The sequence below is a fragment of the Asterias amurensis genome, chromosome 7 (assembly GCF_032118995.1).
Source record: "Asterias amurensis chromosome 7, ASM3211899v1".
Taxonomy (NCBI): domain Eukaryota; kingdom Metazoa; phylum Echinodermata; class Asteroidea; order Forcipulatida; family Asteriidae; genus Asterias; species Asterias amurensis.
In genome coordinates this window covers 18,549,999-18,574,770 of record NC_092654.1, presented here as the reverse complement: position 1 = coordinate 18,574,770, position 24,772 = coordinate 18,549,999, and the positions used below count along the sequence as shown (strand labels likewise).

General features: G+C 38.3%; 2 protein-coding genes across 2 annotated transcripts; one reads left to right on the top strand and one right to left on the bottom strand.

Annotated features, from left to right (window-relative positions):
• Nucleotides 1-481: 481 nt before the first annotated feature.
• On the top strand, nucleotides 482-5,013 carry LOC139939920 (large ribosomal subunit protein uL10m-like). Its single transcript, XM_071936082.1, has 4 exons — nucleotides 482-597; nucleotides 1,413-1,597; nucleotides 2,113-2,422; nucleotides 3,063-5,013. Exons 1-4 carry the CDS (start codon nucleotides 540-542, stop codon nucleotides 3,266-3,268), a joined length of 759 nt encoding a protein of 252 aa, XP_071792183.1. The 5' UTR covers nucleotides 482-539; the 3' UTR covers nucleotides 3,269-5,013.
• On the bottom strand, nucleotides 4,071-24,694 carry LOC139939919 (uncharacterized). Its single transcript, XM_071936081.1, has 5 exons — nucleotides 24,594-24,694; nucleotides 15,872-18,157; nucleotides 15,390-15,475; nucleotides 12,104-12,272; nucleotides 4,071-10,352 (listed from the first exon to the last, which is right to left on the bottom strand). The coding sequence occupies exons 2-5, from the start codon at nucleotides 18,129-18,131 to the stop codon at nucleotides 10,030-10,032; spliced, it is 2,838 nt and encodes a 945-aa protein (XP_071792182.1). The 5' UTR covers nucleotides 18,132-18,157; nucleotides 24,594-24,694; the 3' UTR covers nucleotides 4,071-10,029.
• Nucleotides 24,695-24,772: the final 78 nt, after the last annotated feature.

Sequence of the window (24,772 nt, the reverse complement as noted above, 5' to 3'; positions counted from 1 at the left end):
TTCTACCTCCACGATAGTAGTGTGGATAGCTCTATGATCTGTTGGTATCTGTCCCCGCCCGGAAAATTTGGTCCCTCATGGGTTATGGGCTGGAGATAGAGGTATGAGGAGGGTTGATTCAAAAGAGGGTGCGGTGCCGCACTGCATCAAAAGAAAGCCTTTTACCGGGGGGCATGGTTTCTAAAATAAGCATGTTAGAAAACTCCAAACAAATCAAAACAAACACTGAAGAAGAAAAACAACAATGCAGTACGACATTAGCATGACACACACCATAAATGATCACAATAATATGAAATTAAGGGTTTTAACATCAACATTGTTTTTGTGAAGATCGAGCCTCACACTCTCGCCTGCTGCCAAAACACGCTCCTTAGCGTAAGTGAAACAACAGAGGGCGCTATTCAAAGTTAACGGTCAGACTTGTTCCCAGCATAAACATACCACATTACAACGTTACTTCTATTCAGGTATCAGACCACAATTATTGAACCACACTCTTCTATGGGAACATGCTGATTTAATACTGGAGGAGTGTGATGGGACTGAATGAAATCATGGCATCAAGTATCTGTGGAAACTGTTTAACAAAATTAGGTGATGTATTTACTATTTTAACCTACAGTATAACCTAAGACTAAAGCCCTTAAAAACATAGAGCAAGGACTAAGCTAAGCACTGACCTCAAACTTGGAACCTATTGAAAGTTAAAGTTTTAATTATTAAACAGCAATATTGTAATTGTGATCAACAACAACAACTCTGCCTGATTGAATCTGATTTGCATGATTTTAAATCCAATTGCTCCATATTTAAAAATGGATAACTTTCCACTTTCCGTATGGCGCCACCACTTTTTCACTCTTTTTTACAAAAAGGGATAACTCATTGAGGTAAATTAGATACTATAATTATTTCATATCGAATGAAAAAGTGGTGGCGCCATACGGAAACTTTTCCTTAAAAATATTACAATTAATAACTTGTATTAAACCGACCATTCTTCATAAAAAATTATGACTACAAAGAACGTGTGATTAACGTTATTTTAGTAGGGTTAGCAGTTTTTCGGTTTTTCAAGTGTTTTGTAATTTCTGTGGAAGGGAAGAAACCAAATTATAAATACATCATAAGTCAAAGGCAAAACCTAACTTCTAGAAACTATAAGGCTCCCTGTGAGGGAGCCTAAGGATAGTTTCTAGAAGTAGACCCCTACTGGGGCGCTGTACTCTTATTTTCTTTCAACATTTTTCATAATCGGTCATCCTAGAAAATGAAACATTTAAAAAAAAAAGGAGTACAACAACGCTCAAATAACTCAATCTAGCTAGAGCCAAAGCCATAGCCAAGAATTGATTTGAATCTTGATTTTACAATACAATGTCAATAATAATACAAATTTTAATTTTCAGTTCCAACATGGAGTCCATTTTTAATGCAAGTACGAGGAATGAAGTCGGTCAACACACGTGTAAAAAGACCCATGCACATCACAAGGGCCAAGTTAATGGAACTCACCAAGTACAAAAGACCCAAAGATTTGCGGTCGATGGCAGAGCAATGCTCCATGCGTTATAAAGGAGAGAGAATTCAGGAGGTATACATTTACAAGGTTTTAGTCAGGATTTTTTATAGGGTGTCAAAATTTGCTGCAAATTTAAAAACTGTGTATCCAAATTGTTCTTACACTCGGTTCATTTGCAGGGCAGATATAACAGGGTGTCCAATTTAAAACAATGGGGTAAAAAAAAAACCCACACAGTTACCCATTTGGCAAGGAATGAAGTGGTAGCACTTAAAGACTAACTAACTATATACGTAAGAATCTGCATGATCTTTCGTAGCAACTGCTACTAGATAAACTACGTTGCATCTGATGCAGTTAGTTGTTGCTGCGAAAGCAAATGCAGTTTGTTATGTGATTAGATAGTCTTTTAGAGTGGTACCAATATCTTCTTTGTTTCATTAAAAGAAAATGGCATCATACCACTCTTGTGTAGACATTAAATGTGTCTATTATCACCGGAAAATAAAGGTGTACAGATCATTTCCTTGTTTTTGCATTTCTATAATTGTATATTGACTTTCTAAAATTACTTGAAATCCTTGCAGGAGAATCCAGTACAGACGTTCATGGCCAAGCAATGCAGGGAGCAGTTGACCAACAAACCTTTCATCGCAGTCTTCAACCGAGAGGGACTAGGCATGGATGAATTGTCTGCACTAAGGAGAAGGCTGAAGAAGGCAGACATCTCGATCAAGTTATACGGGAATGATGTGACCAGAGAGGCTTTTCTTGGCACCAAGCTGGAAAACATGATGCCGTTGTTCGTTGGGGAGAACATCTATGCTGTGGGTGAGAAACCTGCAGTGAAGGAGTTGCTCAAAGCGACGAAGAAGCTGGACAAACTACAACTACTCGGTAAGTGTGGATAAGTCTGAAGATCAGTGTTATACATTAGCTATATACCAATTTTAGCGGTGGGTTCTAAATCAAATTTATGACCTAGGGCAAGCGGTTCAACAGCAGTATTCATGTTTAGATATGGGGCCATCATAGCTGAAGTGCAATCTGGGGAAATCTGTGCTGGGCAGAACAGGGCGAAATTTGTTCTTGGCAGGCCTGCCTTGCACCGCCCACCGTGACTACAACACTCTTTAGAACATGCTTGAATTTTTGGGGAAATAAATCGTTCCTGATGGACAACTTGTTACTTGGGCAACTTGGGTTTTGGCTTTGGGGTGCGTCAAGCGTTCAAATTTTTCTCAGCAGCCAAGTGGTACATCGACCAATCATGTAGGGAGTTGATAAAACTCATGATGCCGATTGCTTATATGCAAAATGCATTGTTGTGCATTAAAAACCTGATTGAATTGCCCATAAAGATAACCAACTTGACACTGTATGACCTCAAGTGGGACCTTCTTTATTTGATGATTCAGGCAAAATACATTGTTATTTTAAGTTACTATGGCAATTGTGAGACTCTATTCCAAAAAAAAACTTTCATCCAAATATTGCTAACCTGTTGCTGTTTATTACTTTTTAATTTTGATTCAAGGTGGACTGGTTGACAACAGACTGATGTCGGCCAAACAGATGAAAGATTACTCCAAGTTACCAGATATTGGGACACTCCAAGGTCAACTTGCCGGCATCCTGAGCCAATCTGTGGGCTCTACGTATAACTTACTCCAGAGGAATCAAGAGGCCCTGGTGGCCAACCTTGGACAGTGGATGAAACAGAGAGAGGAGACCAGCGTATGACCTAGGAATATACAGTTGGTCGGCTATCGTTATAAAGAGGTTCTGCTTATAGAGAGTACATTCTGAAGTCCCGAATCTCATGTCTGCTTTTGTGTTTCTTTGTTTTGCTGTCCTCTTTATAACGTTTCTAAAGAGGTAATACGTGTAGATGCATTGCACACGACATCATTGACCACCATCTTTGGTGTAGAACAATAGAAAAATGCACGCATGTACTTGCTGCTCTTGACCTAAGCCAATGATTGCCTTTCACGACGCATGCACATTTCATCAAAGATGGCTGCCAATTCAAGGGGTATATTTGGCCAGTCCAAGGGACCTTGTTATAACGAGAAAGGACTGTACTCAAAGACTAGCAAAATGACTTTTGGAGGAGAGATTTGTGTTGATTATATTAAGTGACCTGGGTGATGCTGTTTTCTGTGGAGCGACGATTCAACGAACTTCTCGAGTAGGATTTGAAAATTTGCATTGTGAAAGTTTAATCAGGTGAGGTTTGCTGTAGCACCGTGTGTAAATCTCTTTTGAGTAGTGTTGGTTCTGAAAAGAACCGGTGGTTTACCATTTTGAGGTTATGATTGGTATGGTACGGTCTGATTGTCTTCAGGAGAACATATTCGAATTTCTCCAGAAGATGATCAGAGCATAGTGATTGGAATGGAATGTTCAGTTGTCGACCACAGTTTTTTTCCCGAACAAACAAACAATACTTATAAGAGATTAACACATGGTGTTATCACAAACTTCACCTGATTGAACTTCTTGAGAAAAAGATGTGAAAAAACATCACTCCATCCCAGTGTATCTTTTAACTCTTCTTTTATTTATATCTTTGCAATGACTATACACTTCCATGGTGAGTGCTGTAAAATAAAGCAAATATTTAAAACGCTTATATGCATTTGTTTCCAATTGACACCCAGAAAAAACAAGACAAATAATAATGTACAAGCAAAGCAAAACTTATGTCATTATCAAATTAATGCAAATTTGTAATTTTTACATGTTATCAAATAGTCGTTTGAGAGTTAATTTTTATATGCTATGGAGTTAATATTTCAACTATTTAATAGTTGGCTAGCAACGAATAAACCATAAACATTAAGTCACGATAACCCTCCTACTGTGTGACCAATCATTACCATCAATACCAGGCCTGATGAGGCCTGTATGTTTCGTTTTGGAAAGGGCAAGGGCACCAATGCATTTTCTCCTTGGTAAAAAGCACTCTATGTGTAAATTGTAAATTTCTACTGGAGCATTTGTATGGTACCACGGGGCATCGAGGCAATTGCCTTCATTGCCTCTGTGAAGCATCGGGCCTGCCTGATGCTTCATTCTTGAAAGGGACAGAAGGTTTTTCCTTGGCAAAGTGCAATTAAATGAGGGAAACTTGATAAGTTTTACTGGCACAATTCAAGGGGCAGCAAGGCAATCACAAGTGACCTGGAGTGTGTTTTGGCGACCCCAACCAGAAACATTAGTCATGAGTGAGCGTTTGCGTGTTCGGATGAGCGCGCAGACGATGCGGTTCAGACCAACCGATAACTGACTTGGTAATTCAGTTGGGCTCGCCAAAACACACTCCTGAACACACTTTCCAGAGTTCCGGCTTGCACTTTTTTTCCTTTTGAGTGAAAGAAAAGCTAAGTAACAATGGGAAACGGTCCTTTTTCACAGTTCTTGCCGGTGCTCAGACCTACATCCACAACAATACTGAGCATGCGCGCGCAAACTCAGAGCTGCATGCATCTGCACAGTATACAGCATTTCAGTGTAAACCGGTACCCAGTTTTGTCACCATTTGCAAACTGAACAGTTTATTTATTTGTTTATAAATTTTTAAGTAACTTCTTGTTTATCCTGGGGAAACCAATCAGTACAACACCCTTACAAAAATGCCTAGCAATTACAATTGATCATTAATATAAAAGTAGAAAAGTTAAATGGTGCCCTAATGGTTGGTCAACTTACAGGAAAAATGTCAAATAGATTATACGGGTAGTAATATCACTAATGTACCCACTCAATAGCTATAGTACAGAGCAAAGCATCAACAAAGCTGGAGAAAATTTGCATCTTATAACTTTAAAATATGCTATTGTTCTGGACATCTTGAACAAAGACGTCATGAATTCGCTAGATTTGACCATGTGAGGGTGTATTGGACCAATGTTATACATGATGGTAAACAATATGTTTATTTTCAATGACCAAACTTGGGTCCGACAAACTTGCGTCCTTTCTATCCAGCAGTCTTGAATAGTCTACCATAATGTAAGTAAACTTCATTCTTGCAAGGCCAAGGCATTTCTGTGTAGTAAAGGGCACCTTTGCGGGGAAAAAAAATTCATTTTGCGCTGGTATATTTTGCAGGCACCAAGACTAAAATGTCCAGAATCATGGAGTTAAGTTGTTGCCTTTGTATGGGGCCTGAGTAACTTAATTCTTTTCAATAAATTTGTCAAAATTGTTTCAACAGAAATTGGAAGACTTTAAGCCAACATAAATCTACTAGCAGGTGAATAACAATTAAAGAAATAAGCAATTTCATTAACTAAATACAACAATATATACAGTTAGCGAACTTAACTTTTAACATAGAATTTGATATAATAATATTTGAACAAAAATTGCTATATTATGTTTACATCATTGCAGTTAAGCTTGTCACACTTTGTGTTTGAAATAAAAATTCACCATCTGGACAAGCATATTTTTTTGTTTTGACTTGATGTGGAAATTGATGTGACCTTGAAGAACATAAAATAAAGCCATCAAGGCCCCTTTTCAAAACCAAGACTTTACTTCAGTTCTTCCTTCACCACTTATTTTTGTAAATGTGATCTCAGATAGGTGCACCAAGCCTAAGCAAGAGCTGAACCCACAATTTAAAAAAGGGCCGAAAAAATAAAAATAAAAAATAAAGTCCAAGGTTGGACACATTTTTATCAAGTTTTCATATCCAGCTTGAACAAGAAAATCATTTACAAGAAAATGTCGAACACAAATTTAGTAACAGATTATTTCCCTTCACCTTAATTATTTAGTATATTATTTTCTCAAAATTATTTGGCCACCAGGGATCAAGTTACTTACAAAGAATATTTGTTGTTTTTTAAACAATTTTTTGGCATGATTTTCTTTTTTAATAAACAAACAAAACTTGTGAGTCAATAATTTGTTTGTTTACAAACATAATGTGTGCGTTCAGCAAAACAAATTCACACAGATCTCTTTTTCCTATTTTAAGACTAATCTGGACCCATTTCCATAAAACATGCAAGCACAAAAACTTGCTTAGCACATATGAATCTGGCTTAGCAGAAACAGGTATCCTGCTAAAATTCCCTGAACAATAAAACAACTGGTGCCCCACTAATTGTTGTTGCTAAGCAGCTTTTTTAAACTTGATGAAACTGGACCCTGTTCCTCAAACAATGCTGAAAACAGGTTTACCTTTATCTCACACAATCAACAAACAATATTTTACATGAGACTTCATTATTTGCAGCTAACCCTTATCTACAGTTGGATCTCTTGTTTTCCTTCTTTTCTTTTTTGTGTGTTCAAAGTTTGACTTCCTAACATGTGGTCATGTTTATTTATATGTCTACATCTACACAGTGACATCTACACAGGAAGGTAAATACTTCAATTTACAGGAAATAAGAATCCTGTCTTTTTGGTCGACATCCAATGTACTTTCATTCCATTTTGAATAGTCATGTTTCCCTGTTTAGAAGCGAAGAACTTATTTAGGGCTTGAATTTAGGGGGAAATATCCACTAGACCAGAGGGCTTTAAGCTCAAAATGATTACGAGACAGAATTTTGTGTTTGAGACCAGAACTGAAAGGAGAAGGAAAAAAACGTTCTCACAATTAACAACTGTTTAAATTTGAACAAATACTAAGAGAACATTTATCTCATTGTTTTGTGAGTAAGTTTTCTACAATAAACAACACAATTTTGAGGGAGATTCAACATTTGAACAAAAACACAAGACTGCCAGACTAGTCAAGTCATGAGTTTACTGGCCCAGTGCTAAACTCACAGGCCTCAGGCATGCAGTCCCAGTGAAAATTCAGGCACTGCTGATATTTTATCAACACAAGACGAATTAGTTTCAGTCGGAATGTCACAATCTACATCATACATGATACAATGCATGAATGTTACACAAACACTACCCAATGCAAAGCCTCATATCCATCAAATAGCTCCTTTCACTAAAAAATTATAATAACTGGGTTACGCTCAAATTCGTTTGGCCATCTGCTTAGACTTCAGTGTACATCAAAATCAATGACATGAAAAACAGATGTTTTTTGTTTTCTTTTTAGTGTGCAACTGTTGTTGCAATCAGTGTTTCAACTTTGTTCTACTGCATAAAATCATCTACATGTGATTACATTGCGTGCAAACATGTGACTTGTCTCAAAGTTGGGAAAACATCCACAAGTCCTTGTAGAGTTTGTAGCTCAGAATGAAGTCAATTGAGTTTAATTTCAAATTACAGGTACTACACAGTGGACTAAAAAAACCACAAGACCGCTGGAATTATCCAGTCGCCGAGTAGGAGGCAATTGTCTAAATTATCTCCCTTAAGTGGCAGTGGTCAAGTACACCAGACTCAAGCTCTTGGGTTCTGAGTGTGGGTTTGAGTTCCCGTCTTGACACTGGAGTCTTTAAGCAAGACACTTAACCATTATTGCTGCATCATTAGGATGGGACACTAAGCTGTTGGTTCCATGTGTTGTGATGTATTGTTAAGAGAAGTGATTAGCCCTGTGTTTTATGGCTTGGTTTGGAATAGACCGATCCATTAAGCTCCGCCCCATTACGTATTGACCAATCACAACCCATTGCACAACCCAAAAGTCCGACACTATAAGTCTGACATGCGTGCGTGTATGCTTGACACGCGCGACAGAGTTGTGCAGAATGGCATTGGAGAGGCTCACACGTGCTTGCTCACATGTGCGCCATGGGCGGAGCCTAATGGATCGGTGTACGCCATTTGACAGCCGACCGTGCCCATGTGACCCCAGAGAAGGGGATCCATCAGGACAATAGACAAGTATCAGGCCTGTAACAATAGCAGAAGCATCTACACTGTTCCACATAATTAATGATTTCCTTACGTGATAAGCATAAAACAATGAAAACACGTACATGAACGTTTTGTGAAACCAAAAGTTTCCCTGTGTTTGAAACAAATCCTTTGTTCTGACATCTACAAATCACAATCAATTACTACAGAAACATGATTCATTGTGATTAATTCATGCAGGCACACACGTTTAACCCAAAGGCAGTAGGCACAAGTGATGTTCATAGACAAATTGTTCTTTACCAATACGAGTGACTCCTCCCTCCCCTCCCTCATCCCAATAAAGATTTTTGAAGGGAACTTTTCAAAAATTTAAATTGATCACTGGAATCACTAATGAAATTTTGCATCTCTGTTAAAAAAACAAAAATTGAGTTAATACAATTCATCTAATGCTGAACAACTAATGCTGCAGTTTTTATGTTTAAACAATAATCAAAAGAAATGCTACCTTAAAATGTAAGTACATGAACTTGTAAACAAATCTTCATAAATGCATAATATACATAATGTATCAAAACATATTATTTACAAAATATCGTTGGATCCTAGTGCAAATTCATTGAGCCCCTGTCAGCTTAATTTTGTTGCTGTTAGAGATATTGGTCTACGATTTAAGGGTGGTTTTCGAATCAATTTTTTTGAGACAAATATTCAGTGACAGTCCGCACTAGAACACTCTGGGGTCCATCTTCAAGTGCACTTTTTGTTGCCTTCAAAAGTTACAGTAATGTACATGGGAACTCTACAAGACATACCAAAGGTCTATCAATGATGCTTGATAATCTTGACTGATATAACGCATTTACTAAATTATTATGGGTTCACCATGTCATTATCTCTTTTGGAAGAACAGTTGTCTCTGAATTGAATGCGTATATTTGTTTTCTCAACATTTTGACTACATGTAGTGTGTGTTCTAAGCCTCCATCAGGGCCTAATTATAGAGCTGCTTAACCAGAAAATAGTGCTTAAGAATTTTCTGCACAGCAAAAATAAGCAGGATACCAGTTACAGATGATAACAGTTACAGATAGTACACGTATTTTGGCTGGTAACCTTATTATGGTAAGCAAGTTTTTCTTATGCTTGGCTACTGTTTGTACTTAAGCAGCTCTATGAAACTGGGCCCTGGTGAATTAGTCTTAGTGAACTGGTAAAGTTCCATTCCCCCATTAATTGATACATAGCTATTCAGGTATTCTCTTGATTTGGCTATTTTTATGATATAACTTTAGCTACATGTAGGGACATCCTGAGCGAATCAGGCAGCCCAGGTCATTGAGAGTAAAGCCTGGTTCATACTTCCTGCGATTGCGGTACGAATTGTGACGTCATAAATTTCACAACGAATAATTGCTGTGTTCAAGTGCAAAATATCTGCAGAGAAAATAGAGCTGTGACGTAAGTAATGAACCAGGCTTAAGGGTATATTAAACAGCCACAGACTGCAGAAGGCAACAAGCCCAGAATCTTCTGCAATACCAACTCAAAGATTATACATATTCAAAAGCTTTAGGCGGAGTGCAAAAAAAAACTTTGTTTTCAAGATGGTGTGACATGTTGCTCCAGCAAGTTGTCATTACACTCGTGTTGTCGTACTCCCCAAGGTGACTGTGAAATACTTACAGAGAAGGAGTCAAGGGTCAATGAAGAATGTCGTCTTGTGTGTAATATTGTGCCTCCTTGAGATAGCTTTTCAATCGTTTTGGCAACGGTAAACTGTCAATGTGGTCAAGGCGAACGTGCTTGCGGATCACAAAGCGACACATGTGCTGCATGGAGCGAGCTTTCTGGAACCGTGAGATGGGGTAGAGGAGCTGGACCGCTGCGGGCGGGAACCCAGGATTCCGCGGGCGGAGGAAGTAGAGGACACGCCCGCTGCGGGAGTGGCGCATCGCTTCCTCCACAAACTCAACTATGGAGGCGCTGCCGTGGCTGCAGGGTTGCGACCAGAAACTAAACTTTCCTGTGGGATGAAACGTGAGAGAAGTGATCATAACTGAGTTGAATAATATTGTTAGTCAAGACTGTATGCAGAACAAATTATACTAAAACAGACATACTTAGATTAGAACGCAGTTTTAAGCAAGTCAAATTTGGCATCTATGAGATACATATCACAGCCAGGCTCTTAGTGGATGATTTTGATACCTATGTCTCCATCCCTATGGACTGTGAAGGGGTAATCCTGTTTCAGCCCGGGAGCAGGTGGCAACGTGCCTCTAGTGGCAGTTGATTTGGGTTGATAGCCCACTGAAACAGAAGCTTTCTGCATTCTGTATTTACAGGAAACGCAGCGTTACACAACTATATCATGGCATGGCTTCCTGGTATTAGATTCCTGCTTTTATACATACGAAGTGTAGAGCCAGTATCGCCCGGCTTGGCCTGCACGTTCTCGTCATAGAGAGACCGGCTTTGGCGGGACATTCTTTGGCTCAATGCTGCAGGTCTGGTCGTGGTTTCCCTCCTGGTTCTGATTTCTTCCGAATGTTGTTGTTTTCAAATTGTGTTAATACTATTGTTTGATTAGAATTTACTGGATGTGCACATTGTATTGTTGTGTTAACTTGTCTCTGCTGCGCGTTGAACATCTGTTAAGATTGATTTGGCGCATTACAAATACCTTCTATTATTGTTATTATTATTGTTATTATTATTATTATTATTATTATTATTATTATTATTATTACAGGTACAATTGTACTTGTACATGTACAAACATTTAAATAAACAATTTCCAGACATTGGGGTCAAGAGGCCCAATGCAGAGAAAAGACATAACGTCACAATGTGTACAATCAATTGAACCGTTATGAAAAGGGCTTGACAATGAACCCATGCAATGGATTCCAAACATTTGGCTGAGAGTATTCGAGTGTGACGGAGAAAATATCTAAAGTTCAAAAACATGAACATATAATCTTACTTGTACAGTATTACATTCATGTACATTTGCCCTACAGTTGAGTAAACAACATATGTACGGTACAAAGTAAACCCTTATGAAGGCTATGTGTACAGTGTATGTACACTGTACATTTTGGTGTAGTATCACTTTTCGCTGTTGATGCAGTCAGTTTTAGGACAGATTAAACAGCTTTCAAAATGATTGACAAAAACAGTGTTACGGAAGCTTTAGGCCTAACGGTATTCAACAGGATTGGTAAAGATAATTTTTGATAATGTATTGATTAATTTTAGTCTGAAAAAACTTGACTGATTATGAAGTTCATATTAAAACCATTTGTTATGTAAAAATGTGGCAATCTTTGTTCAATGAAAAACATGACATTAAATTTGTGTTTCTCAATTTGGAATTTTTCTGAACTTTCCCAATTTTTGAACCAAATAAGCATTTTTAATCAACAAAGGTTTTAACCATACTATAGCATATATTATGCTCTTTTCAAATGGAAAAAAAAAGTTCCTGGGGCAACAAAACACTCATTTTGCTTGATTGCATCACATGTACCCTATCAAAATCTGTTAAACAGGTTTTATTTGATTTTGTCTAAAACTAAACTACAGTAAGGAAAATGAAGGATCCACTGAACCAAGCAATGGTTTGACCTACCCCTTTGATGTTCAACTCGTGTGTGATGTGTACTACCCTGCACTCTAAGGCTGAGAGTCTATAAGGCAGGTTTTATTTGTTATGGTCTAAAGCTAACCTACAGTAAGGAAAAGTGAGGATCAAGGAATGGTTTGACCTACCCATTTGATGTTCAACTCGTGTGTGATGTGTACTACCCTGCGCTCTAAAGCTGAGACTGAGCAAATGTCTGTCATCGGAGCTGTCCCTGACAAGGAAAGAACCGTCTGGCATGTTCTCAAGACGGGCCTCGGCATCGTCCCAATTCATGGGTCCCCAGTACCATCCATACTACAACAAAACAACAACAAACATCATTACATTAGATACATGTACATGTACTCTACATTGGGTATTCCATTTGTTACTGTAAAGGTAGTGGAAGCACTAAAAGACTAACTAATTACGTAAAAAACTGTACTATATTTCTATAGCAACAGCTCCGATGCAATGAAGGGGATAAATCCCAGAACATTGTTATTATTATTGTTACCGTGTAAATAAGATATTTTACTCAATTTTGTTATTTTAAAGGTAGTGGTAGCACTTATAAAGACTAACTAATTCCATAAAAAAAAAATCACAACAAAACTTTCAAAGCAACAATTACTTCATTAGATGCAATGAAAGGGACAAGCCAATAACATTGTTTTTGTCATATTAATGTGTAAAAAAGACTAAATAAATTATTGAACCTTTTTAAAGAAAAACCGTGTCTGTATAATTATCATCATGCACTCAGACATACATATAATTAATGTTGTTGAATTAACCCAATTTTTCAAGTACAAATAAGTAAGTAAGTCTCAAGTAAATATAATGGACTATACATTCGGTTTTGATTTACTATGTTAAACATTATGCAAACATGGGAATCATTGGCAAAAGTTTATTTAGAACATGACCTAGTCTTAGACCTTCACAAAAAAAGCATATACATGTACTTCACTTTGAAACAAGAGAAAATGTATACAACTAGGCCTACAAGGAGTGCTTGCTTTATCCATTTCCAGAAACCCCCTCCCAAAGATTTTCTGATCCAAGAAAACCTTGTAAAGGACAAGTGTAAGTACACAGAACTTCTCAACACCCTGCACGTGTTGACATTTTGTTTTCCACTCCAATGTCCTTCCATGGCATGTTACCCCCCACCCCCCACTAAAAAAAAAACCACAAAAAAACCCACAATTCTAAACATTCACATTGTAAGTTACACCTTTTGAAGTATTGAATACAAAAACAAACAATTTTTGAGAGGCAACTAGAAAAGTTTTTGTTTACTATTTACTGTTAGTATTTTCATCTTTGTATTAAGAATACAAATACTATGCATTGAACAGTGTCAACAAATTTGAGAGATTTACAGTAACAACTGGCAAGTGGTGATACTTTGGTTATGACCTTTCCAAAAAATGACAAATAAATGCAAAAACCTTTGAAATATTACCTTATGCAAACATTTCAACAATAAAGAAAAGGGGAAAAGAACTGTCAAGCATTTTTGGGGTTCACAATAGTATTTCAATCAAATAAAGAATGTCTGACTTTTAAAACAGGAAATATCTGTCCCTAACTGAATTTCCAAGAAACTTTGTAAATGTGCTGACTGTTTGTAAGCTACGTACTTAAGCTTTCCGTAAAATGTTTGAACTGTGTATCCGCTTTAGCAGAGAAGCTGCCACTTTAAAACAGGATATATCTGTCCCTAACTGAATTTCTAAAAAACTTTGTATATGTCCTGACTGTTTGTAAGCTACGTACTTAAGTTTTTCCGTAAATTGTTTGAACTGTGTATCCGCTTTAGTAGAGAAGCTGCCATTTTCATTTCCTTGTTACTTTCGATAAAACCATACACAATTTTCTCAATGAATAACAAGTCTGTGTGTGTTAATACAGTAGTAACATGAATAAGGGAATCAATGTGTGGTGAAGAGGTTTTCAACTAGTGGTTTAAACCCAACGAGGCCTGGTTCTTGATATTTTTACTGAGACGAAGTTGAGGAAACCAGTAGTTGATAACAGATTCAACACACTTTGATTCCCATTCATATACCTTTTCAGTCAAAAAACATCAACACTTTTGGTCAAAAAGAAAAATTAAATGCAAAAAATACAATTGTTCAATGATTTCTTTCAATACAAAACACCGCTCCAGCTATGAAATGGAAAGGCCCTCGGGTAAACAACTCCTTAAAAGGGAATGCTGTGCGCGGCGCGCATATCGCGTGATGTGGCACAACTGTCCCGGACTCCCGGCCGTTGCTCTCGACCAATAGGAATGAAGAAACTGTCTTTTAAGCACAGGTGCAAGCTTGCGTGTCACGCCCATGTTTCAACACTATTTGCTGGTCATTAACAAAGGTTTATACACACCCACGTGACGTGCTTTCCACCAATAGGAATAGCAAAACTGTCTGGGGTATTTATGAATATCAATTAAAACCAAACACATCCCAAATCCTCCACAGTCCATTTCACAAAGTTGGCTGACTTTGGATGGTATGGTACAGAAGGATTGCTTAACACTGGAACAAGTACCAATGTTATCCTAGTAAAACATATCAGTGTCAAGTTACCATTTTACTATTATCATAATTTAATTGTTTGTTTTACGCAACTGCTAAAATAATACATAAACATACAGATACAGGAAAAGTACATTAAATATACATTGTACAAGAAAAAACAAACTTAACCAGGAGAGAGACAAGGCTGTAGAGGCAACGCTTCAAGGAGAAAGTTAATTTTTCCTACAGTACATGTAAAATGTTCAACAACTGCTTTACCGTAGAGTGGAGAATTTTGAAAGTTGAATAGCATTCATCATCATCTAGGCCTACGTTTTTGTTATTTTATTTCAATGCTGCCATAAATGACAGAATAATACAAAATGAGTCATAATCAAATTGACTGTACTTATATCAATACTTTAGAACAAAAATTATGTTAAGGACAAAGACAAATGGAAAAGCAAAAGCCAAAGCCCAAAGGGGGTTAGGGTTAATAGCAACAATCAAGTCTTAAAATTGAGTACTTCATTGCCTCATATAAGGTTTATAGCGATTTAGAACTGCAATGTATTATGGGTAGGCAGAGGGGGCATTCAACGCGAGCACGGTGTTGTCATGCACAACGTGCGCACGCTCGGCCTACAACTTTGTGTGGGTTCAACAGCGCCATCTCTTGATCTTTTGCTATTCCGATAAACCTTATGGACCTGGGCCCAATTTCATAACTCTGCTTACCCCCATAGTTCTGCAGTTACAAGTGCCGAAATACGCTTGAGGTAGGCGCAGAATTTCCTGCTTTCGTAAGCACCGATTCTTTCCTTACAGTAAGCACAGCCATGACATTTGGCCCAAGTCTTGGTACCCTCAAAATGGGTTCGGTAAACATTAGTTTTCATACCTCACTGATTTTCCGAAGACTGACTGCAAATTGCTTTCTGGCCATATCCACTTCTAATTTGCTGACCTCATCTTTGGACAAACCGTCTGAAAAAGATGAACATTGAAATATTACTGCCATTATCTTGCAATAAACAGATTGTTGCAATCACGTACCATAATATAAATCTTGAAATAAACATACACATAGCTAGCCACCTCTGGAGTTATCTTTCTACACTTTTGTTTTACAGCAAAGCCAAGTATTTATGGTAAAGGAAATGTTTTAACTTCACAATATTTTCTCTGAATGAATGGTATGATTGCATTGGGTAAAAACAAAATTGAAAAATAAAAACATTTGGTTGTTTCCCTCCCACATGTAAAACTGAAACCTCCTTCTTTGTCTTCTCTCCATCGGGTTCCTGGAAGTTAATTTTTCCAAAAGACCCCAAACAGAATTAATAAAAGAAACATATTGAAATGAAATCATAGAAGGTTTACCTTTAGAAGCCTGTTGGGCAGTAGCAGTCTCATCAGAGTTGGTCATCGCATAAGACGATAGACGTCTCGCTGCAGTCTCTTTGATCTTATTGAGTTTAGGATGCGGCGGTATATCAGGCAAAGGTCGATCAGGAAAGCCGTGAGTTGAATGCCTCTTCTTCTTACTACCCGGCTTGAACATCTGGGAGAACCGATTCCTCATGTTGACTGTTTTCACCCTTTTCATCGCCCTCATCTCCGGAGGAGAGGTCGATGGAAGTTGAGTGGCAATCCTCGGCAGAGATTTACTCTTGTTTTTGGTGTCCGGGTCGAAATCCAGTCCGATGTCACTCAGGAACTCGTGCGTTGGGATGTCGTCGTCGTCATCGTCCATGTACGGGAACGCGGACATGGTTCTGCGCATGCTGTCGCTCTGGCTGCTGGGTGTTGATGGCATTCTTGGGGGAAGCGGAGGAGGGTCCTCCTCATCTTTATGGTGATCATCTTCATCATCATCATCTGGGAGTTTCTTCAAACCCTTGGGCTTGGAGCTTCTATCAACCCTTGGTGCTGATGTCTCATTGGAATCAACACCTCCAGCTGCTCCCAAGACATCTTGGAGATTGTCCGGGAGAACCTTGTCAGGAGGAGAGCTGATTTCTTCCTCAGACATTTTCATCGCAGCAAAGGCCCTTGTGGTGTCAGTACAGTCTTTCTGGTCTTCTTCCTCTTTGCTTGATTCCTTGGTCTCTTGCACTAGGGAAAAGTTATTCCATTTGATAATCATGTCCAAGTCCTGCTGGGACAGTTGCTTCACCGGAGAGTCTGCATCTAAAAACATGCTATTGCTGTTGATGATCATGGCGATATGCGGCGTTCTAGCCTTCGGTGGTGAGCCCAGCTCCTCTTCCATGGCGAGAGGAATGCTTTCAAGCACAAGGGACGTCTTCTTGTCACTACGGTCACTCTGAACAAACATGTACGGATATGTTTTATTACCACATGTGCATGTACAGCAATGCTTTTTGTCAGAGCAAGATTGTGGTTCGTCTTTAACGACTGAACTTGCAACACTCTTACTCACAGATTTGGCCAGTGTTCCCTCGGATTCTGAACTCCCATCTCCCACTGCAGCCTCATTGTTAGTGGTCACATCCCCATTGAAATATGTGTTGGAATATTGATTACAAGGAAATGTCTGTGACTGATAGATGTTGGGTGTTGCGGTGGGCCTGACAGGAGGGGTGTCAGCTTGGTGTGCCTGTGATTCTTCTGTGAGTAGAGCACCTGTTGACTGACTGTATTTCAGATCTGCTGGTAATGGCTCTCCATTCCCTTCCTCAGATGTCTCATCTTCTATCTGTGTGTACGGCATACATGCTGAAACTAGCAACTCCTCCGGTAACTGCTGTGCAGGAGAGACCAATCGTACAGGTCTCTCAGATGGAGGGTTTCTTGACTCCAGTTCTTTCATGTTCTCAAGAGTTTTCACACTTACTTCGTCCTGGAAAGCAGGAGGGACCTCCGCTTCAATATAAATGTTCATGGGAGCGCATCCTTTTGAAGTGATGTCCCTTGGTGGTGGGAGCAAAGCTGGTTTGCTACAAGGAACTGTTTGTTTACTCATTTGAAATGAATCAAAAGTTACATCACTGGTAGCATTTCCAGTAGGACATCCTGAATTCTTGGAATTGCTGTCATAGTCGGTATTATGGGCAGGGAGGCGAGATTGATCCATTTCCACAGAGGGGAGAGAAGCAGGTGTCCCTTGAGGTTTACATCTCTCTCCATCAAGGGATGCACCTTTGCTAGCTACATCCACAAGATTTGCTACTTCACCTTTTGAACTCTTCCGCACTTTAGGGCGCGCTCCCTGCTTCTCAAAGATACTGGAGTTTGACTTCTTGGGCTGATGAGCACCACCGTCTTGTTTATTAGCGTTCTCATCTGTTTTGCAATTCACGCCATTGGGAAGTTTCCCGTTTGTACATGTATGTGTGACCTGCGCGGAGTCAGTAAGTCCGTTAGGAGCCGTTGTTAACGAGCTGTACCTCACCGTGCCTGTTTTCTCAAGCGACGATTCTCGCATGTAGGACATGGCTGTGTCAGTGTCCATTTGCGGAACAGATAAAGGACGGCTGCGAGTTGCGTGACTGAGGTCATCGCTGTTCCTGCGATGTTGTTTCCCACCACCAAGGCTCTTGCGCATTTTGACCAGTAAGCCTATTGGTTCAGGTGCCATGTCCTTTGTGTTCCTTGGAGACTGTTTACTGGACAACATAGTCCAACGAAGACATTCTCTCAAATCTGCGTGAAGCAAAAAGAAATGAGAAAATAAATTAGCTGTTGCAAACCAAAAGGGCCTATGGTATAAATGCCAAAAATAGTTAATGGCCTGACGTTTCTGGACATAATGAAAATGAAACAGACGGCAAATCAATTCCTGATGAGTTAAGCGCAAAGAAAGTATCAAATTGTTGTTTATTAAGGGCTACTTACATGAATAGAGGTAAGTAAATGTGTTCGAGTACAGTAGATACCAATATAGTTATGAATACGTGCCTTTGGATCTAAGACACGAAATATAGAACATTCATACAATACGCCTCTCTTAATATTTATGCATGAGTACGTCACAATTCAAACCAAAAACAAGGTCATAGGCGCAGCCACTGCAAGTGGTGGCGGACGTGTGCCTATAGCCTCATATTGGGTAAGGATTATGACGTCATGCATGAATATTACGAGAGGCGTATAGACCTATGTGTCTGCGTATGTATATGTACACAGTGTTCTCAAAATAACTATTAGACCTGGAGATACACAGAGGCCATAGACACTGAGTACTGCTGCCCTGGTCTTGGCGTTCCTTCAAAAGTTCTAAAATTTTAAGATTTTCGAATCAAAGTGCCAAACGCAAAATTAAAATAGCCTTGCCCTGTCAAAAACAAAATTCCAGACATGCATCTTTTAACCAGATAGAGGTGATTAAAGACCTACATAAATTGTTTTGCGGGTTTCTCTTCTACATTTATTGTGCAATTTTATAACTGTGCAATTGAATAAAATTAATATCAGACCACTCAATTTGCTACCTGTTGCTGGGCCCAACTTCATAAGCCTTTTTGAGGAATGGCGGACACAATGCTATAACACTGTAAAGTTGAGGTAAATTTGTGCGTATTGACCATAGAAATAGAACGTATGTTATTCAGTGAAGTGTGCATTTTAGGCGACGCAGCGTTTACACGTAAACCTAATGACCACCAACATGGTGAGCGTGGCATCAGTCGCGGCGTGTGACGCGCGCATATCACGTCCGCCATTCCTCAAAAAGGCTTATACATGTAGAGCTGCTTCAGCAGCAAATATTAATTAAATGCTCAGCAATTTCCTGCTTAGCAAAATAGGTAACAGACGGTGCATGTGACATGATGTTTTGGCTGGTAACTGATTTAAGCATTATTTTGTTTGTGCTTAGCAATTGAGTTGGACCTTGGAAAAAACCATGATAAGCGAATAAACCATGATAAGCTATGACAAGTTACATGATTCTTTTAATCACTGTGATTACATGTAGACTACAACTTCCAATAAATTGTACGTAGATTGTAGTTTCATAGAACAAGGAAGGAAATGTACCCATAGAACATCCTCATTGAACAAATACATGTAAATCACTCATAGGAGTGCACAAAGATCAATCTGGGTTTCACAACCTCGTCCAATTCCTGTTTCACTTTATATGGACAAAACAACTGGAAAGAAAAACAGAAATTACAGGTACAGATATGACTAAAAACCAACAATGTATCATAAATTAATTGTAAGAACTGTATGTAAGAGAGCGAGTATGTTTTTTTCAGCAAATCAATGTTTTGATTGGACCCTTCTGTTGGTCTCAAAGAGTAATTACTTACCTTCAAAATATTCACACTATACAGTAGGTGTGTGAGCAGTTTTCCTGAACTCACAATTTGGTTTACTGTTAAAAACAAAAATGTAGAAACTGTAGATTCTCTACATAAAACCAGGCAAACTGCACGTACATATTTCAGCTCAGTATTGTCACAACAAACTTCCTTCATTGCATCGCAGTAAGCGAATCATAAACTGCAGTAGCTTGGCAATACAACCCCTATAAGGCCAATTAAAAAAAGTTTACAGTTTATCGTCCCGATGTTTCCAAAAAAGAGGAGGATTGGGGCCTTTTTTCCCCAAACATCAAAGGTGGCTGTCAAGCATTTTAATTCGAATTGGCCACCAATTATTCAGTTTAAAGTCACCATTTACTTTATGTAGTTACAAGTCTTAAAAGATAACTAAGTTAATGAGAAGTAAACGCAAAGGAGTTGTCATTTTGAAAAAAAAAATGTAAAAGAAAAAAAAAAAAGAAAAAAAAAAGGATGCAGCCTCAAAAAGGATACGGGAGGGGACGATCAACTGCTACTTTTTTTATTGGCCTAATTGTTCAAAGTACATGGTCATGATGAATGACTTCCAACAATAAAGACCATACATTTTAGGGAGTTTCACTAGTTGTGTGCAAGTCTATTGTGTTATCATGACATCAAGGGTAATACCAACCTACTGATGGTAATGATAAGTAAATTGGGTATTTCCCCATCCATGCCCCTGTATTTATTCAATCTGCACACAATGTACACTGTGGGTCTTGACACGCCATGAAGTGAAAATATCGAATGACGACTTTTGTATTTCTTTCACAAGATGACGACATTTGTATTTCTTTTCCATGAATGTCTTTTTCAGTCACTGCTGTCTGGACATTCAGTCAGCATGCGTAGTGTAAAAAATATGAAGACCTGAATTTTCAAGATAATCTGCACTTAACACATGTGGCGTGTCCAATAGTCGAGTGGTTATAAAAGCATAGGAATGCAGCTCTAGTGCTTCTAACCGGCGGGGTATGGGTTCAAGTCCCACTCGCGGTACATCACCATAATAAGCAAAAATCTTCACCATAATTGCTTTGTCCTTCAGATGGGACATAGGTAGTACTGTGAAATACAATATAGGATTGGTAGTGCACATACATGTACAAGAACCCTGTTGTCGATTTCACCAAACTCTTCCTAACTTAGGATTAATCTTAGGAGTTAGGACGGGTTCAGTTCCGTATCCAAAGACGTTAGGACGCATTGAACCCATCCTAAGTTAGGACGGGTTACTTGTCCTAACTCGAGATAGGATTGATCCTAGCGTTCTGTGAATCGACTGCAGGACACTTATCTTTGAAGAGCTGGGGCTGACCCCAGTGTTTCTGAACAATCACCCTTGTCTTATCAGTTTTCTCAGGCTTGCGAGCTAAAGTCATGACAGTGATTAAGGTGATATATGAGACATCCATTAAACTCATAACCAGAAATATTATTTCATAAAAATACATTTACGGCTACATGTATGCATTACAGTAAGTAACATGTGTTCAAATGACTTATAGCGTGAGGGTGCTGTAGACCGTATTAAATATGACGTCACGCGGCTCAAATATCTGACCTACAAGATGGCGTCTGTGCGTGTGCGTGCATGTGCCGTAGAAATCAAACTGGAAATGTTGCGTGCTGCTTGCTTCGATGATGTATGCGTTTTGACGCGCATACGGTTTGCCCTACAAGATGGCGGCTTTTCATAGAAAAAGGGATTATTCAATACGGTCTATTCACTCCAATATCACAGCATGGTGATGCCAAATATGTGTAGAGTAAGAACGACTTAAGATGCACAACCTGTTGGACTCCTGATTTACTGTGATCCTACATGTGGATTTCACTCCGACAGAATCAATCAAACATGGATTTTGAAGTTGGAATGGTTGAGGGTTAAAGTATTCCTATAAAATACTTGAACATTGTTCAAAACATTGTACGTGCAGCTAGAGCTAGAATGGATATCGGATGGATTAAAAACAAAAACAACGAAACCCAACAACTTTCAGTCAGTAAGCTGACCCATGAAACAGATTCAGAAGCCTTGAGGTCGTCACCCAAAATGCAGGATGGCAAACAATTAGTTGTGTATTACAAGTTGCATGCTGTGAAGGGATCCATGGTGTTTTGTACGTACCCTCAAGGGAAATGGTACCTGAGGCAAAGTGTAACCTGGGGCCATTTCAAATTGTACAAAGCACTGGAAATAGACAAACGGTGGGGATGACCAAGGTTCCAGTTAAACAAAACTCATGTTTTGACCCTCTGCACTGAGCGTCATGCGTAGTGCACACCTTTGCGTCTTTGTATTAGAATTATATCACAGGATTGGTCTCAACCAATAAAACTTCACAATTTTTTACTGTGATCATGGTATTCAATATAATCTACGTTACACTATGAATGGTTACATGTAGGATGAGGTTTGGACTAAAATCAGATAATGTTACACCTGGAAATTCATCTATTGGAGGTACTTCAAAGCAAGACCATTTTAATTTTGCCAATGGCCCTTTCATTGGAAAATATCTGAAGGGGCACCAAGGTCAAGACTGGGTCAACAGAGGCCACGAACTCTGTATGACTCCTAGCTCCAGGTGGTCTAATTAAATGTAACATGTAAGCCTATGGATATTGGGCAGGATACATGTAATAAGAAAGCCAGACTTATAAGGTTACTGGCTGAATGATCAAATTACATAATATAAGACTTCAGGGACTTGTGGGTGAGTAAAGCTTGTTTACTACACTGCACAAGTACATTAAACATGGAGGTAGTATATTTGATTTCCAGAGACTACTAACTATACATGTACATGTTACAATGTACATAAATAGGGTTTGCACCAACTTGTTATAATAATAAGGACCAGTTAGCTAACTTAGCTTCAAGTCACTTCACTAGTCAGTTTTTTTCTGGTCCATATTTTAAGTTTTTTTTAAACATTGTCATTAGCATGGGGCTTTTTAGTCTACTAGTACTACAGTGAAAAGTGGTTCACAATTGAAATGATATGACTTTAGTTTACAATAATAAACTAGCCAGGAGGACTAGTTGGATATAGTTTTAACTGGTCCACAGGTGTTTCAACTTGCACTTGGCCAGCGGACTGGTGACTTATGTGTAAATGTTTTTTTCATTGAGCAATATGCTAGTCAGGCATGCACCTCATACTGATAACACAGGAAAATTAAGACCCTCATAATTTTGGCAGAATGTAAAGCAAATACAAGCTTTCAGTTATTGGTTTCTTATCCGACTCTAGGGCCCAGGAACTATATTGAACTTGTTGCATCTCAGAACGTTTAACCAATGTTTTTGTGAATTTTTTTGGAATAAAAGCTTTTGAGTGAGTTTAGACTAAAAATTGTGTACAAATAGTTTGCAGAAAATGCTTTTGTTTTTGTCCAAATAATGTTATTCACTAAAACAATTTCCACCGTAACTTAACTTTGGATGTTCAGAAACCAGATAAGGGTCACTCCAAATAAATTCTTCATGACTGCCATTGACCAAGGATGTAGTGTAAATAAAAATGTTTACCGAAAGAGTGACCTTGTACATTCCAGGATATTTCACTTTTCAATTTTTTCTCTAGAGGAATTGTCAGCTGGAATGCTCAATTTTGACTTGAAAGAAAAAATGTAAGGCCAAATTTCATCATACGGAGGACCTAAATTATGGGAGAAAAAGGTGAAATTGAATTCAAAAACACATTTATTCCCATACTTCCATAAAAATATTGACAATGACATGTATTATAAAGTAAAGCAAACTAAATTTAAGGTTTTAATTTTACTTGGATAAGTTTAACACAGCCTCCGACTAAAACTCTGCATCAGGCATGTCGGAACACCTTTATTTCCCTAAATTTGAATAGACTCAAATCCTTAGTCTTACCTGTCCAGAAGGGTTGACATTTACATAAATAAATTAATAATTGTCGACAGAATGCACGCAGACACTTTTGAATAGTACAACAACTTACAAGTAACAATACAAAGTGTTAAAATCTTGGGAAAAAACAAATTAATAACTTGTATAGTCTATTCTGTTGTTTCTTAGTTAGGCATGTAAAATGGGTGAGAGTTATGTCCATTGGCGCGATGAACATGTAGTATTTAAAGCCATTATACACTTTTGGTACAGAAACAAAAAAACAAGTTCACAGATTTACAATTAATTTACAGGGTTTACAGAAGGTAACGGTGAAAGACTTCTCTTGAAATATTGTTCCATGAAATGCTTTACTTTGTGAGAAAACATTAAAACAATATCAATTCTCGAATTACGGATTTATTATAAACACATGTCATGAAACGGCGAAACGCGCGAAAACAGGAGTGGGTTTTCCCGTTATTTACTCCGATGACCGATTGAGCCTAAATTTTCACAGGTGTGTTATTTTATATAAGTTGTGTCTACACGAAGTGTGGGACTTGGACAATACTGTTTACCAAAAGTGTATAATGGCTTTAAGCAAATTCAGCTACTTTAAGTTGTTACAATAAAAATGTAATGTTAACATGTATGGACATGGTCATAAATGAATAGTTTGGGTATCCATAGTTTGAAGTTTTATGACATTATTATTATAAATTAAATTATTTGCATTGATTTTTTTAATTTTTAATCAATTTGTGACACTTCCCAACCAAAATCAAATGTCAATTTAATTATTAAACAGGTCATTTCGCAAAACGAAAATGACATTTCATTGACACAAGCACTGTTCTAAAAAGTGAACATTATTCGCAGTTATTGGTAATGTAGTTAAAGATTTCATACTTACAGACGAAGAAGAAAAAATGAGTTAATAATCTCAATCTCTATGCACTTCCGCCATGATTCGTCTGCGCTGCTGCCCCTGTGCATTGAACGCACATCAACTACGTAGAACTTTGTAGATTTAGTCAGATACCCAACGTATTGATTCCAAAATAACGTACAAAGATAAATAGGGACACTTGG